At 32.3% G+C, this 16388-nt stretch overlaps 1 protein-coding gene across 1 annotated transcript; it reads right to left on the bottom strand.

Moving 5' to 3' along the window:
• Positions 1–9085: 9085 nt before the first annotated feature.
• On the bottom strand, positions 9086–12440 carry LOC114177390 (PLASMODESMATA CALLOSE-BINDING PROTEIN 2-like). The gene is made up of 3 exons (XM_028062712.2): positions 12003–12440; positions 11833–11866; positions 9086–9523 (listed from the first exon to the last, which is right to left on the bottom strand). Exons 1-3 carry the CDS (start codon positions 12307–12309, stop codon positions 9301–9303), a joined length of 564 nt encoding a protein of 187 aa, XP_027918513.1. The 5' UTR covers positions 12310–12440; the 3' UTR covers positions 9086–9300.
• Positions 12441–16388: the final 3948 nt, after the last annotated feature.

The following is a 16388-nucleotide window of genomic DNA, read 5'->3' as shown; positions in this document are numbered from 1 at the left end:
TGGAGAATTGGTTATTGATGAAGGCATGTGTTTCAATATTAATTGCATTAGTGCATAGGATTATGTGCTTAATTTGTTAGAATGTTGCTGCTTATATTTGTTTGAGCATTTGTTATGCATAAGTTAGAATTGAAAGCTAGCATGGTTTAAAAGGGGGAATATATATATATATATATATATATATATATATATATATATATATATATATATATATATATATATATATATATATATATATATATATATATATATATATATATATATATATATATATAAGAAATGTGAATGGTTTGTTCTTACTTGTTTTGGGATATGAAAAACTAGTACTGCACAAGTACTGGTGTAGCGCCTGGCAGTGGTGTTTGACCGCTAAGCGATGGCTACAAAACCAGTAGAGAATTGAAGCGTGTTGCGTCTGACGATAAGGGTTGTCTCGCCAGGCGATACTTGTGGAAACAGTGACCTTAGAGGCACTTGGCGCTTGGCGGCACGTGTCCCCCGCCAAGCAGTCTGGAAGCCTTTTGAGCCTGGCGACTCGTGTGCAACGCCAGGAAATTTTTGATGAAGCAGACGTTGTGTTTTGCTTGCTTTGGATGTGCGTGGTCTACAAGGCTTTGGGCGATATCTCAAGGGTCAGATGTTGGAGTATTCCTGGAGTTGTGGCTCAAGATAGAGGGTAACACGAGCATTCTTTGAGTTGTGGCTCAGAATAGCGAGTGTTCCTGCATGTGTTCTACAAGTGGTGGCTTGTAGGTTGGACAGTAACGATAGCTTGAGATTATCAACCAAAGAAGTAGAACATGGATTACATGGTGGTGGTCGTGTGATATGAGATCAAGGATGAGGATCCTTGGATTGTGTGTATTTTGTTATATAAATTGATGCATATATTTTATTCTGTTAGCTCACCCTATCTGTTTGTGTTTGGCGATGATCGTGTACGCAGTACACGGGAGCAGTCGATATTGCAGGTGGATCTGGTGAGGCATAGAGCCGGAGCGGGGCTAGTTGGGAGAGGACTTTCTCAGAGTTTTATATTTTATGACTTTTTAAAGAATTTGTAATATTTCATATTTCTACTCGTAGACATTATAATTGAGTTTTAAATTTTATGGATTTGAGTTAACTTCAGATGTAATAAAAATTTTATATTTCCCATGTTTTGGAAAATAGAGCTTAATAAATGAACATTTAATATTATTATCTTATTTTATTAAGTAAATTCGTAATATCCGGACGAGATGTTACACATGTTGCAAGTCATACACCAACCATAAGGGATATGAAAGTCCCTAAGCACTTTTGTTTAAACTAAAATTCTTACATCTAAAGGATTTTAATTACAAAGTTTAATCTCTCAATAATGTAGTATCTAGCACTTTCACATACACCATAGGAATAAACATAATTGATTTAAAATAAATTTAGTGTTATTAAAACTAACAAGTGCCTTATTTTTAGCCATATGAACCTTATTAATGGGATATCAAATCACAAAGGTTGGGTTACCATCACTTGTTTGTTTCCAAGTGGCTTAAGTCCCATTTTCCCGATGGTTCTTGCTAGCACAAGTGACCTTAGTGCATGGATTTGATAAAGCTAGTGCATGTGATCATGTGTGATTGATGAAGACTTAATGAAGAATTGAAGTAACTCGTTGTTGATCAAGCTTAGGATGTATTGAATTTGAAATTGATGTGAAGATCACAAAGCTTGAAGTTTGGACTCAATTTGTAGATTGTATAACATATAGTATATGTCTTTTATCTTGTGTATGTTCTTTTCAATCTATTAAAAAAGATTTTTAACATGTTAAAGGACTTGTTGCATATAAATCTGGTATGAATGTATTCAATCGGTTAAATTGTTATGCAATCAGCTGATCTCACTTAAGTGAACTGCAATCAACAGATTGTACAAACAAAAAAATATTGCGTCAACACCTAATTTCGTCCGAGTAGCAACGAAAAAAAATAATAAGAATAATAAGGTATAAATTTAACTTGAAAAAAAAAAGGAAAAAAATTAATAAAAGAGGTTTGGTATTTATTTTTTTATTTTTTGTTATTTTTAATTATTCTATTTTTTGTTGTTGTTATTTTATTTATTTTTATTATTATGTTTCATTTTCGTTTATTTTATTATTTTTTAGTTTACCTTATTTTATTTTAGTCAATTGTATTTTGGTTGTATTATATTTTAATTTTGTTTATTTTATTTTACCTTATTCTATTTTTATTTTTATTTAATTTAAAAAATATATGAAAAATAATGAAAAAAGGGTGAAACTGATTATCGAAATGAATGGAAAAATTGATGCTACTGCAGACGCTACCACCACTTCTCTTTCAAGAGTCTCTACCTTTTCCTTATTTGGTGACTGCCTCCCATGCACCAATCTATTGAGTTAAACATTGGTGTACAAAATAACAAAAGGGATGATTGAAAAAACAATAAGGTGGCAGGAAGTAATGGAGGAAGGAACCGCCAATTTAGTTTCCCCCGTTCACATGGTCTTAAAAAAAAGAATCATACTTCAATTGGGGTATCATGAGAAAAAGAACATAGACAGGAGATAAACGAAGAAGCTAGATGGGATCTTTCAGGGTAGAGGGTGAGAAATCACTGAAGAGGAAGCTGGAAAAGGAAGAAGGTGATTGGTGCATTAGGTTTCATCATCAAGGTAAGTGTCCCTAAGTTCTAAAAGATAGGTGAAGGGGAGAAGATGAATGGAGAGCTCTTAGGGTTTGAGGAGCAAAAGCAAAGTGGGTCTGGCCAAGTTTTTACTCCGAGCACCCCTCTCTCTGGATCACTCCTTTATATTTCAGTTGGGCCTGTTTCCATGTTTACTCCGCACCCTTGTTTATTCATTTTTCCATTTGATTTTATATTTGTTTTGCTTTACACTACGCACCTCCCAATGTTAAACCTTACCCCCTTTTTTGTGTTTTGTTTCTATTTTGGGCTTGTTTTTTATTTTACCTTTTGCACTCCCACTTTTAATATATACACTTGATTTACTTCATGCACCTCACATGTTACTCATGCACTCTCATATTTTTGTTTCCACTTTTATTCTTAGTTAAATCCCATCTTTTTAATTTTTTCTAAACAACAATATTTGAAAATTATAACAATTACAAAAATAGAAAAAAAAATCTAAAAAATGAAAAATGTTCTCTTTCACTTTATTGTGTCTGATCGCTTGCACCATGTGACACTCATTTTCAAAAATATCAAAAATAGTTTTCTCTTTCAATTTTTTGTGTTTGTTTGGCTGTTCGCGTCATGTGACACCTATTTTCAAGTAATTCAAAAATACCAAAAATATATTAAATTTCAAAAATTAAAAACATTAACACTTTCTAACAAACAATCATTAAGAACTACGTGATCCTTGATTCTCCATTGTGAGATACGTAGGAACAAGGTCAGCCCTTGTTAGGTTCACCTCCAAAAAAATCAAATCATTTTCTAAATAGTTTTCCAAATATCTTTTAAAGAACTATGTAACCTTGATTTCTCATTTTAAATGAGAATACGTAAGACCAAGATAAATCCTTTTCAGGCTCCAAAAACAAAAAAAAATAAACATTTTTGTTTCTTTTTAGTATTATTGTCTCATTATTTTTGGTGAAAATTAACATTTTGAAAACCATATCAACTTTGCATATTTAATTAAAGGTACCGCATTCGAACAGGTGCGGTAAGGTGCTAACACCTTCCTTATGCATAACCGACTCCCGAACCCAAATTCAATTTTTTGCAGACTTGTCTTATCTTTATGGTTTTCTATAGTTTTCCATAATAAACTATGGTGACGACTCCAAAATATCTTTTTAAATCTGCTTCTTTTTTGTTTGTTGTCTCGTCACGATGTCGGTTGCGACATAGTGAAACCAATTTGAAAAACTCTCTCTGGATTACACAATGTGCAACTTGTGAGTGAAGATCTTTAAATCTTGGAGCAAGTCACTTAGTTTTGAAGCATTGGAGAACGTGTTTTGGTTGGCTAGGGAGATCCACCACCAAGTTTTGGTTATTCTTGTGCTTCTATGTGTTTCCTGTAAGACCCGGGAAAATTAAGTAAACAAATAAATATATATTTAATAAATGTGAGGGAAGAAATCTATAAAGTAATTAATGTGGAGAATTATGACAAAAGAACAATGGTAGCTTAAGTGGTTGAGTGTGTGAAGTGTTATGGAGATGACTTGGGTCCTGCGTATGCCATTAATGTGATTTTTTAATTATTTAATTTACTGTGGGCGAATATATGAACGTGTGGCATGATGTTATGAGTATATATGTGCATGATATGTCAAGAAACATCTATAGGCTTGATGGTTGTGCATAAGCTTGATAATTGGGTGGATGTGAGTTCAAACCTTTATTAGTGTTAAATAGTCCTTTTCATGCTTGGATTATTACTAGGGTGAAGGCTTAATAAGAGAGTAAAGTTTGTGTATGAGAGGAGGTATTTTCGTGTGGCTGCCTATCGGAAATAGGATTGACCACGGATTCGAGAAATAGCACATGATTTCATAAAACCATATGAGTTTCCTGATCTAAATAAAGCAGGTTTTCCATGAAGAAGATTTGTCTAAGCATGTTCTATTCGATACGGGTAGGAGAAGAACTAGACTCAATTTTCTTAAAAAATAGAGAAATCAAAACCAAGTCAAGATGATACGGATCAACCCCTCCTCTTGCGTTCTTGCACCAAAGATCTTACCATTTCCGAAGTAACTGGAGTTCTATCTATTTTTCCATTTCAATTCAAGAAGTTGGTAAAACTCTTTCTTGTTGTACTCTTTGCTTTAATTTGTTGTTCTACTTGTATGAACTTATGCAAAAGATCCTTCATCTCCACAAACTCCTGCAAATAAACAACATCTCTAATATCTCAATCCATTAAGGAAACATGTCATAGTTACCTCAAGATCTTCTTCAACTTTGGCTTGGATGATAAGAATCTCCATCTCCTTATAATACTCCTCCACACCCTTGCTTCCTTGAGAAAGTCTTTGTAGTTTTAATTTTAAGTCCCTATGGAAGCTAGAAGGTACATATCGCTTCCTCATGACCTATTTCATTTCATTCCAAGTGTCCACCATATAAGCTCGTCATCTTTAATCCTCTCTCTCTACAACTTGTTCCACCAAATTAAAGCATAATCAGAAAATTCAGTTGCTGCAAGCCTTACCTTTTGCTCTTCACTATAATTATTGCAAGAAAATACATGTTCAATTTTGAGCTCCCACTCCAAGTTAGCTTCAGGATTGCTCCTCCTCTTGAAAGGTGGCACATTCAACTTTACTCCTTTTATTCTCCCTTCAATCCTATTTGGTCATCCTTCTCTTCCTCTTGGTGGGGTTCTATTCTCTTGTTGATCCAACCTATCATGAAACTCATCTTGTTGTTGCTTCATCAACCTTTCTACCATGATTAACAAACAGATCAAGGTAACAAGAACAATATATATATATTGTCAAAAATATGAATCAATCGGCCCAATTTTTTTATTTTTTTATCACTTTCAATACAATGGTAAAATAAAAAAGAAGGAAGGATGTTACCAATTTTACGTTCAAGCCCTTAAAGTGAAGCTTAGAATACCAATAAGAACCTTGTAGGAAACTTGGAAAATTACTGAAAAGGTGAATTGGAAAGTGTCTGAAATTCAAGTTTGGGCAGTAGTTTAGAAACATTGATATCTCAAGTTGTAGAACTCTAATTGAGATGATTCCAAAACGACGTGAAAGTTCATGTTTTGAACTTTAATTTAGGCTTAAGAATAACTAATTTTCGGTGAGTTGAACGAGAATTATGACCACAAGATAAATTTGGGTAGAATTGGGTTTTATGAATTTGGGTGAAGAAGAAAGAACAATAGGTAAATATGAAAGGTGGAAGGAAATAATCACTCTTTCAAAAGGAGGCAACATAGAAAGGATGAGAAAGTCCTTTGATATAGCCAAGGGTTCTTGAATCATTCAAGAACATAGGAGAATCACTCTCACTAAGATAGAAGAGATAAAACTCTAATATTTTTGAATAAAACTCAACTTGTCTTTTATTTATAAAAATGATTCAACTTATATAGAAGCTTTAACCATCAGAATTATAAAAGACTCATTAATTGCAATTACATCTCACTTAAACTAATAATGATCCCACTACTTAATGGATGATTGTAACTAAAATTGTGGCAACCTAAAAGTCACCCAAAAGCATTTAGTTGTGCATTCTCTTGGTCTCCTAAAGGCTGATGACTAAGTTGCCAATTGGACCATTTTTACAACTTGAAAAAAAAAACTAAAGTCCATTAATTGATAAATCCAAAACATAATTTCATCAGCCAATCTTATAAAAGATTGGGCCATTATTTAAACAAAATAATAACTTAAAAAAATGCATAAAAGTGGTGCATTAGCCCTTCTCCATTTAGGCCATGATGCAATTCACAACCTTGGTCTTTTCACCTTGAAACTTGGGCTTGTATTCAAATAATATGGACAACACTTGTTGAAGAGCTTCCTTTGCTTTCCTTGCTCTATTCCTTGTCATAGGTCCTTCAAGTTCTTCAAGTAGATCATTGCTCTTGCTCATTATCACATCTCCATCACGCTGCCACCATCTTCATCAACAAAGCTGCGAGCTGCACCACATTGCCTTATTAGAGTGAAGAATGCCGCAAAACCCTAATTTTGGGAAGGAGAGGGAATGCCAAGTGGCATTCCCCCATTGCACAGTCAATTGGTCAAAGTTGGTCAAAATTAGAAAGTTGCTCAGACATGCAGGGGTTGAATTGAAATTTTAGGCAAGATTTAGTTGTTGATAATTATTTAGGTATTTTTAGATAATTAATCAGATAATATCAATCTATCTTCCACATGTTTTTAAAACTAATAAAATATGTTAATTATTTGAAAGATATCATATCAACTTATAAAATATTTTAACAATGCAAAAGATAAAGTCCAATCAACTTCTATATAAAAAGACCACTACAACAAAATCATTTTTTTTATTAACAAAATTTGTATGTATTATGTAAAATCCATATGTAACTGGATGTTATCCATGAATTACATACGAAAAAAAAATTGTATGTAAGAGGATCGCCAATAATCTTACATACGGAAAAAAAATTCGTATGTAACGTTATATACGAAATTATTTGTAGATAATAAAATCCGTAGAAAATTGCATACGGATTATTTCGTATGTAATTCTTGACGAGTTACGTACAGAATAATTCGTATGTAAGTTACATACGAAAAAATCCATAGATAATGTTAGGTAAGTTACATACTGAATAATACATTGGTAATGCTGAGTGAACAAATTTTTTTATGTACCCTCCCTCATATACTCAGGCAAACCCAAGAAATAAAAAGAAAAGAAAATTCAAAATAACATAAAAGTATATATATTGGGCCAGAAAGGCCCATTCTAGTGGGGCCCACAAGTAAAATAGTATAGATAACATGTTACTCAAGGCATTCATTACACAATTAATATACCACGAAATTATTTGAGATTCTCTGACAGCATCATTGCTAACTTAAGCATCTAAGTGTTTTTTATAGGCACCTCTACGCTCCAGACGAGGATCGCTAGAAGTAAAGAATATCCGGATTGGAGATCGAATGTCAGTTTGAACTTTGGAGGCTTGATAGAGTACAGTTTGGCCATGCAGGAACAACATTGAATCAAATACTTTGCAACTTTGTCTTTTTATATACTAATTGAAATTATTGTCTTTTATGTAGAGATTCAAGAATCCTACACCAAAGCACGAGAAGTCCATACAATATGTAGGGAAAGCTTATGCAAGATTTATAATAGAAATGTACAATAGTATGTGAAACATTTACTTGTAAATTATTTAAAGTGCAATTATATAAATTTTCAATTATATATTGTTGTATATAGATTTTTTCTAAGTTTGATATGTCAGTAGAAACAAAAACAAAAAAAAAATATTAAAGAAACATCTACATCAAGCTTTAGTTATTACCAAAATTGAAGCATAGAGGGGTATTAGACATGATATAGATAAGGGGCTAGATCGTGATAAGGGCATTCTAGAAAAAATCCCTAATAAAATGGAGAGTCGTCGGTTGAGACACGCGGTGAGAGTCCCAGGCACCTCCTCACTGCTTGTTGCGTGAACGACATTGAATAAAGTCTGAGACCTCGGTTCTAGTAATAAACTGAAGCCTAATTCCTTTTTGATTTTAAAAATAACTTAAGTTTAAGCGTTTTAGAATTTTGTTATATAGACAACTGAAACTTAATATCTCCTTAAAATTAAATTATTTTTAAAATCAGAATGGAATATGCTTCCGTTATTAAAAAAACCAATGTCTAATCCTTTCTTTTTCATTATTTAATTACAATTTCATGCTTTGGTTTCTTCTAGAACTGAAGTCTAATATAAATGTTTAAGCTTCGGTTCATAAACTTTAAATCTTAAACCCTAAACCTTTTGGTTCATAACCGAAGCAAAATATCTACGTTTTTACCTCGTTTCGGTTGTTAAGCCAAATCATAAGAAGCAAAAAATCTACGTTTTTTTACCTCCCTTCCGTTGTTAAGCCAAAGTACGTGCAAAATAACTGGTGCCATGTACTTTCGTGTCTTATAATAAGAGAGAGTCCATTTGCATTTTCATTAACAGGTTAAGTGGTTCCTAGTAAGAATGAAAAGTTGTTCACTATACATTACTGCAAAACGTCCCCACTCCTAAATGCAATAATTCATTGCTAAACCTCATATTTATGAATAATATTTCTGTAACTATAATAGGTTATTCTATTTAACATTAGATTATGATTGACATAGTTGCAAGAGTCTATCTTTACACATTGAAATGCACCAGAACCAAGATGGTTCTATCTCATATTTGTCCAGATAAACGCTAATATATCCATTTTTTTTATTTCAGAGGTGAAAGTGGTCAAATGATAGGGAAAAAATTGAGGAATGAAAAAGCACAAAAAAAATATCCTTTATAAGTTAAGGAAAGATATTGCACTATTTCTTAAACATGAGCAATGTTTGCGAAAGGGGACAGTTAAGTTGAACTATAGAATTAAATTTATGCCCTGTAAATCAAGAATCAAGCGACAACCTAGCTGTTCTTTCCTGAATGAAGCACGATGCCATGCTAACATGTTGATGACCTAATGGGTGGTATAAGTGGTAGTTGCATAAAATATGGTTATAAACAACCAAAGGCTACCTTCAACCTCTGACAAAACTGTAAGCCTCCAGAAGATAATACATAAGCTAGGAGATAATGGTTACAACGAGAGAAGAAAAGAAAACAAAAAACCATGTGGCTGTTGCTTCTGATGGTGCTGTAGAAGTGTCAGGGAATGGAGTGGTCATTCCAGGAGTTAGTCCACCGCTATTGCCCCCACCGTAGAGTGGTGTTGTTGTAGATGTTGGCACATTAGGGTTGTTGTTCATAGGAGGTGTTGTAATTGGTGTATTTGCTCCTCCCGCAGCACTGAAGATCAAATAATCAATTTCTTTTATTAAAGTTACTAACATATTCAGCGACCAATGAAAAAAGCATTTTCATGGCTTAACACAAAATTCAGTTCCCTAAACCTAGTTTGGTGCTACCATTTCAACTTACTATGTGAAGGAAATTTGTGATGCATCTACAAAGAAAATAAAGGTTCATCATGACACGTGAGAGGACAAAATATCCGTTTTCTTACCAACACAAAAGGGGTCAAACACATTCCAAGCAATGATTAGGTCACAACCAGCACCTTCATGTGATCCCCCATTGTTGTGTACAACACCCATGATTCCCTTATTGCTCTGTCTAGGTGAGTATCTTTTTTAGGACACCAATTAATTAAACTTGCTAATCAAATCAAATCACCCGTTATTACTTTCTACCTAACTGTAATTATCCATCTAAAAAATTCCTTTCATGTAATGTAAGTCACCTTGCTACCAAACTATATCTTCAATAAGATACTAAAGGAGTTCATGTCAAATCCTACTAGGTACTCTATCTTCTTTTCGGCTTTGATGGGCTTAATTTTACGTGATTAAAAAGTATATGAAAATTAATCTCAGACACAATAAAGTTGATGTTTCTACAATGGACATTTTTTACGAAACAAAGATTGATTTTTTATTTTTTTATTTTTTATTTCAATTGGATCTCTGTGACTATAAAGACAAAAACCTGAGCAACTAGAATCAAATAAATGAAAAGTGTGGATGAGTTTGTTTCACCCATTGATGCAAAGTGCTCATCTAACAATGTCGATAAAATCATGTAGATGAGTCAATTTCAGGATCGAGAAAGAACATCCGAACAAGGTACTGGTATGGTATACCATTTTCCTTACATTATTTATTAATGACGGAAAACAATATCTGACATTAACATAATCAATTACTGCAACACCAAAATGTTGCATCTGATAAACTCGCTTTACCAGGCTATAAAGCAAATACCACATTATTTCTTGTTAAAAGCAAATACCACATGTACCAAGATCAACAACGTACGATCATGGTGAACCTGACCCGTTGGATGAAGTGGGCCACGCAGAAGACTCATCCAACGGTTCATTCACAAAATGGAGAAAAAGTAACCAACACACCCTGGGAGCACACAGTTTGTCAGTAAAATAGGAAGACCACCCAACGATTTTTTGCCGCCCAAGATTTTGAAAATTTCAAGAACCAAAAACCCTACACAGAACATAAAGTGTCGTTGTCGTTTGGTTCCAATTTTAAAATTAATTATACCCACGCTCATTTTCAAACTTTTGTATAATTTATTTATATAATATATATTGATATACTTTTTCTTTTTGGCCCAAAAAGGGAAATACCATATACCCACATTTTCTACACTCATTTGGGTGTTAATAATCAAATCTCAATTTAAATGTTTTTTAAAATAGGATAGTTATAATAAAATAAAATTTACCTTTTTGGTCCCATGCTTTAAAATAATCTCTTTGGTCCTTATTCAAAGTATTTTTAATTTCATTTAAATAATAAATAACATGATAGAGAACAAAATGTTACAATGATATGCATGACGATTAAAATAAATAATTTTTAAATAAATGAACCCAAATGTAAAATTTACAAAATAAAATTATACCTACTAAAATATGTCTAAAACAATTTAGTTTGAAATTTAATATTAAAATATGTGACACCTTGAATAGAATTGATTGGAAGATGAAAACTTCGAAAAGGAAATTTTTACTCTTAAATATGATTTTATCTTTTATTTCTAAAAGAATTCAACAATCATGCTACTTTTCTTAACAGGAAACTGCTAGTTAAAAAAAATGGCTAAATGCAGCACAGATGAAGCAAATTTTGAACAGAAAAGAGCAAAATTAGGTTACCATGCCATTCATTCACAGTGACAGGAGTCACAGACTCAGTGCATCTTCCTCAAATAACACTCTCCTATTCAATCCACTCAAACAAACAAATTCTCTCTCTCTCTCTCTCAAAACAGCCATTTTATCATGTGCTCTCTATCGTACCAGACACGCCATGTCAAGCAGACAGAGAAAAAGGTAGCAAAGAGAATGAATGAAAGAAAGGTGAAAATAAACGGAAGAAAATACTGACAACAAGAATGAGAATCCACTTACTTCAACGTCAAGAAACACAAACGCCTTCACTTTCACCAATTGCCATAATAAAGTAAACTCTTTGTACCATATAATAATATCATCAGTAGATGTGACACGTTTCTTTATTAACATATCTTTAATAATAATAATGTAATATTAGTAACACAGTGAATTTAAACCATACCTTGCAGTAGAAGGATACACACAAGATCCATAACCTGCAAACACCAAAACAAATCCGAGAAACAAATGAGACGTCCTTGCGAAACTCAAGAGTAATCGATGTGGGACTCTAACCCAAAATAGAATGAGTAATGGAAAAGAATGGAAATGAGGAAAGAAAAGGAGAGATACTGGGATCACTGGTGGCGATGGTGGCAGTGCCAGCAAAATCACAGGAGCCAGGAGCTCTGGCTCTGCGCTGATAGTAGCTGTTGAAGGCATAAGAAGAGTGGGCCTGAATGGTGTTAGGGAGAAAACAGAGTCCCTCAGCCTGAAGAGGAAGACAATCAGCACCAGCCCCACATGCATAGTCCAACGCTGTTTGCAGTGCATCATTGCTAGCATCACTCCTGGCCACACACCAACTCGCTGCACCTTCACCAACCACATTCTGGACTCCCACCAATAATAGCAGATAAACAAACTTTGCTGCTGCCATTGGAGAAAGTTATAGCCCGGTGTTTTGCTTTGCTTAGTTGGTAAAGGTTCAGAGAGAGAAAGAAGAGGGAAGTCTTTGGAGAAAAAAAGCAGAGATTATATTATGGTGAGTGAGAGAATGCGGACATGGGAATAGAAGCCCCTTTTGATAATGTCTGGCCCTTTATCAAAATCAAAACTCACTTCAAAGATATTATGACTACTAAATTTTGTTAAAATTTTTTTATAATATAATATGTTATCTTTTAAGTAATTTTGGAACATAGAGAAATGAATGAGTAAATAGAAAAATGGATAACCACTTAAGAAATGTAATCTAATGTTATAAAAGAAAATTGTTAAAATTTAGTTGTTAAAAAATCATTTTTCTGCTATAAAACCACTGTCATGTAGTTTTCTTTTTCTCTCTATTATGAGTATAAACAAATGTCATTTTAGATAATAAAAATATTCTTACCAAGGAAATTTGCAAATATATCTACTCGGTCCAATAGATAGATACTAAGTAATACTACCCAATTAATCTTATTTGTAAGATACATATTGACATAAATATTTACATATTAATGATAATCATGATAAATTTTGATAGTTTGATTACATTTTAATATTGTCTAATATCAAAATTTACAAGATGTTTGGTATATCACATAAGGTGTCACATTATTATTATTATTATTATTATTATTATTATTATTATTATTATTATTATTATTATTATTATTTCAACATGTAATGGATAACGAATATTTTAATGTTCGTTTATAAACATGTCGAGTATGGTATTTACTATCTGTACGCATGAGCAAAATATTTGCAACTACCCAAAAACGACCCAAATGAAAAGAAAATGAATGCACAATCCATTTTATTCAAAATTGGGTTATGATCGATAAAAAATACGAATAAAAACGGTTTTGAATGGTCAAGTTATGATTGATAAAAATATAGATAACCTTCAGCACATAAATTAAGTGTAATGGATAACGAATATTTTAATATCCTTTTATAAACATGTCGAGTGCGGTATTTACTATCTGTACTCATGAGCAAAATATTTGCAACTGCCCAAAACCGACCCAAATGAAAAGAAAAATGAATGCATAATCCATTTTATTCAAATTCGGGTCATGGTTGATAAAAGATATGGATAAAAACGATTTTGAATGGTTAAGTTATGATTGATAAAAATATAGATAACCTTTCGCACATAGATTAAGTTTTTTATGTCCCAAATCTAGAAACTTCCCCTCACCCAAATCTCCATCCATTTTCTCTGTAACATCCCTTATGAGATGTCACGTGTAAATTTTTTTTCCAAAACTTCTAAATTCATCCATTGATACCATCCTATTAAATAGGAATTTTTCACAATTGTTTTTTCCTCAAAATAACACTTGTCAAAAGATTCATCTGAAATAACTTTATTCCTAAAAATAAATAATAGTTCAACCAACCAACTGAATTAAATCATCAAACAAGACTTGATACAAATCCTTTAAGTCTAAATCTCGCAACAGCCAACTATTACATTTTTATTCAAAGGACATTTTCAATCGTCAAAACAAAACTCCCCAAGGCTTCCCCACAAGCTCCTCACAGTTAAGTTTCTCCAATTGTATCTGCAACAATATCAACTCCTGTATAAAACAAGTTACACGATCATCACAAGTGGAAACCACAACATACAAGGGTAAGCTAACCATGTAACACATCACATATCAATGTAAATCAACATAACACTAACCAAGCATTCCACAATATTATAACTCATCCAAGCTATCAACTATCACATGTTCTCAAAGTCACAACATGTAATCATTAACATATTACCACCAAGCAATATTAAACGAAATGACATTAACCACCCAACCAATTCTCATCCGCAATTTACCAAAGATGTCACTTCCCATTACTCTCACAGTGAACCCCTACGAAGTATGTAACATCCGCTAAAATTAAATATTGACTATTGTGATGTGGAAAAGTATTAGCTCAAATGGTTGATAGTACTTGATTGTGTGAGAGGACTTGTGTTCAAGTCCTATGTATGCCATTTATATGTTATTTAACTTATTATTATTTGAATAGTGTGTTGGATCATGATGAGTGATAATATAATCTTATAATTATAGGAATTATCATGAAACATGAATTGGTTGAATGGTTGTGCATTGATTTGACATTGCCATAATTATGGGTTTGAACCTTGGTAGATCCAAATTAAACCTTCTTTTTGCCAAAATTTTCTTTGGCATGAATGTGAAAGGGCAGAAAGCCTTGTTAATATAGGGAGAGAGAATTCATAGTGAAATTGAAATTATGTTGTTGATTGAAGCATAGAGACTGAATTGGATAGAGAGCTAAAGCCAGCCATTGGGAGCAAGGAAGGAGTCAATAATATTCAAGTTTTAGAAAGGAAACCAGGTTAGGGGAGCTGAACCACGTTAATTTTATGTCTTTGATTAATTGTTTGATGTATAGCTGAATGTGCATGAATATTCCCTATCTTGCTTGAGTTTCAAGTTTCTAGAATTTTTCCAAAAACCGCCTGGCGAGCAATGAACTGTCGCCAGGCGACACATGCATTTTTGAGTAATTCTGGGTTCTTGGAGAGGAACCGCCTGGCGACACGATCCTTACTGCCAGGCGACGCATCCCTTGATCACCCAGTTTTTGGGTTTGTGAATGAATGGCCTGGCGATGATGAACATCTACCAAGCAACGTCAGCAGATATGTCTCGATTTTAGGGTTTTCTGGGTTCTGGGCTATTTTTGATCAGTGGAAATGGTGTTGTAATCATAAATTGATAAAATGCAGATGATTAATTGTGAAATTACATTATGGCGCGAGAGAATTAAGTGAAAATAGTTATATATGAATATTAGGGTTGATAGATTGGGGGTTTTGATGATTTAAGTACAATTATTGTGAATATGCACTAGAATCTTTGCTGGGTATAGTTAGAGTTGAATATTGTACCAGTGTTGTCGTGTTCGCGTGCAAAATGGAGGAGACTGGACAGAGAAATGCAAAAAGGGGGTACTAGGAGACTTTAGCAGGTATAACATAACCTAGTATTTTTCCCAGGTTTTATGCACCACCTGGCGAAATATATTGTACCACCAGGCGACAATGCAGCAACCAAAGGCATTATGGAGATTTTATTTCATGCATCTCACACATTACTCATGCACCTTCATATTTTTGTTTTTTCACTTTTATCCTTATTTTTATTTTCACCTTTTTATTTTATTTTATTTTCCTTTCTAAAAAAAACACAAACAAAAATATTTGAAAATTATAAAAATTAGAAAAATAAAAAAAATCTAAAAAATGAAAAAGGTTTAAATATACATTCGGTCCTTATTTTTGTTTATTTTATTCAATTTGGTCCCTATTTTCGTTTTATGTTCAATTAGGTCCTCATTTTCGTCAAATTATGGTCAATTTGGCCATTTTCACTAATGGTGTTTAAATAGTTAACATTTTTGAACAGTACATGTCACGTGTCAGCTCTTGGTTTTTTTTATTTTTTTTATTTTTTTAAAAAAAAATTTAAAATTTTTTTAAATTTTTTTAATTTCAAAAAAATGGTCCACATGTCAAGTCACAGTTGTGCCACATGTCAATGCTAGTGCCATGTGTCAGTTTGTGGTAATATTACTTTTTTTGTTTAATTTAGTCCCTATATTCGTTATTTTTGTTCAATTTAATCCCAATTTTTGTTAAAATAAATCAATTTTGTCCCTTTCAAATTGACACTAAATTTAATATCTTTTATATAAATTATATTAATATCTTTTCTAAAATTGACCTTTGAATTTATTATATTTTAAATTCAATTATAAATTATTAAATTTTATTATAAATTGAATAAATTCTTATATTTAATTGCTAAATAGAATATGATTATTTAAAATATTATAAGAATATAATTATTAATTTTTTTTCTAATATTTATATTCTAAAATATTTTTAAAATTGATGTATAAAAATATTTTAAATATTTTAAATATTCAAAATACTTTAGAAAAATAAACTAATATTTGAAAAATTAACATTTACATATAAAATAT

Source organism: Vigna unguiculata, chromosome 3, assembly GCF_037176805.1.
Source record: "Vigna unguiculata cultivar grain cowpea cultivar isolate G323 ecotype 2 chromosome 3, ASM3717680v1, whole genome shotgun sequence".
Lineage (NCBI taxonomy): Eukaryota > Viridiplantae > Streptophyta > Magnoliopsida > Fabales > Fabaceae > Vigna > Vigna unguiculata.
This window is presented reverse-complemented; position numbering and strand designations above follow the sequence as displayed.

Coding starts and splice junctions, on each gene's coding strand:
- LOC114177390 (XM_028062712.2), bottom strand. CDS start 12,309: ATGGCAGCAGCAAAGTTTGTTTATCTGCTATTATTGGTGGGAGTCCAG. Junction 11,867..12,002: donor CATCGCCACCAGTGATCCCA/GTATCTCTCCTT, acceptor TGGTGTTTGCAG/GTTATGGATCTTGTGTGTAT. Junction 9,524..11,832: donor GTGTATCCTTCTACTGCAAG/GTATGGTTTAAA, acceptor TTTGATCTTCAG/TGCTGCGGGAGGAGCAAATA.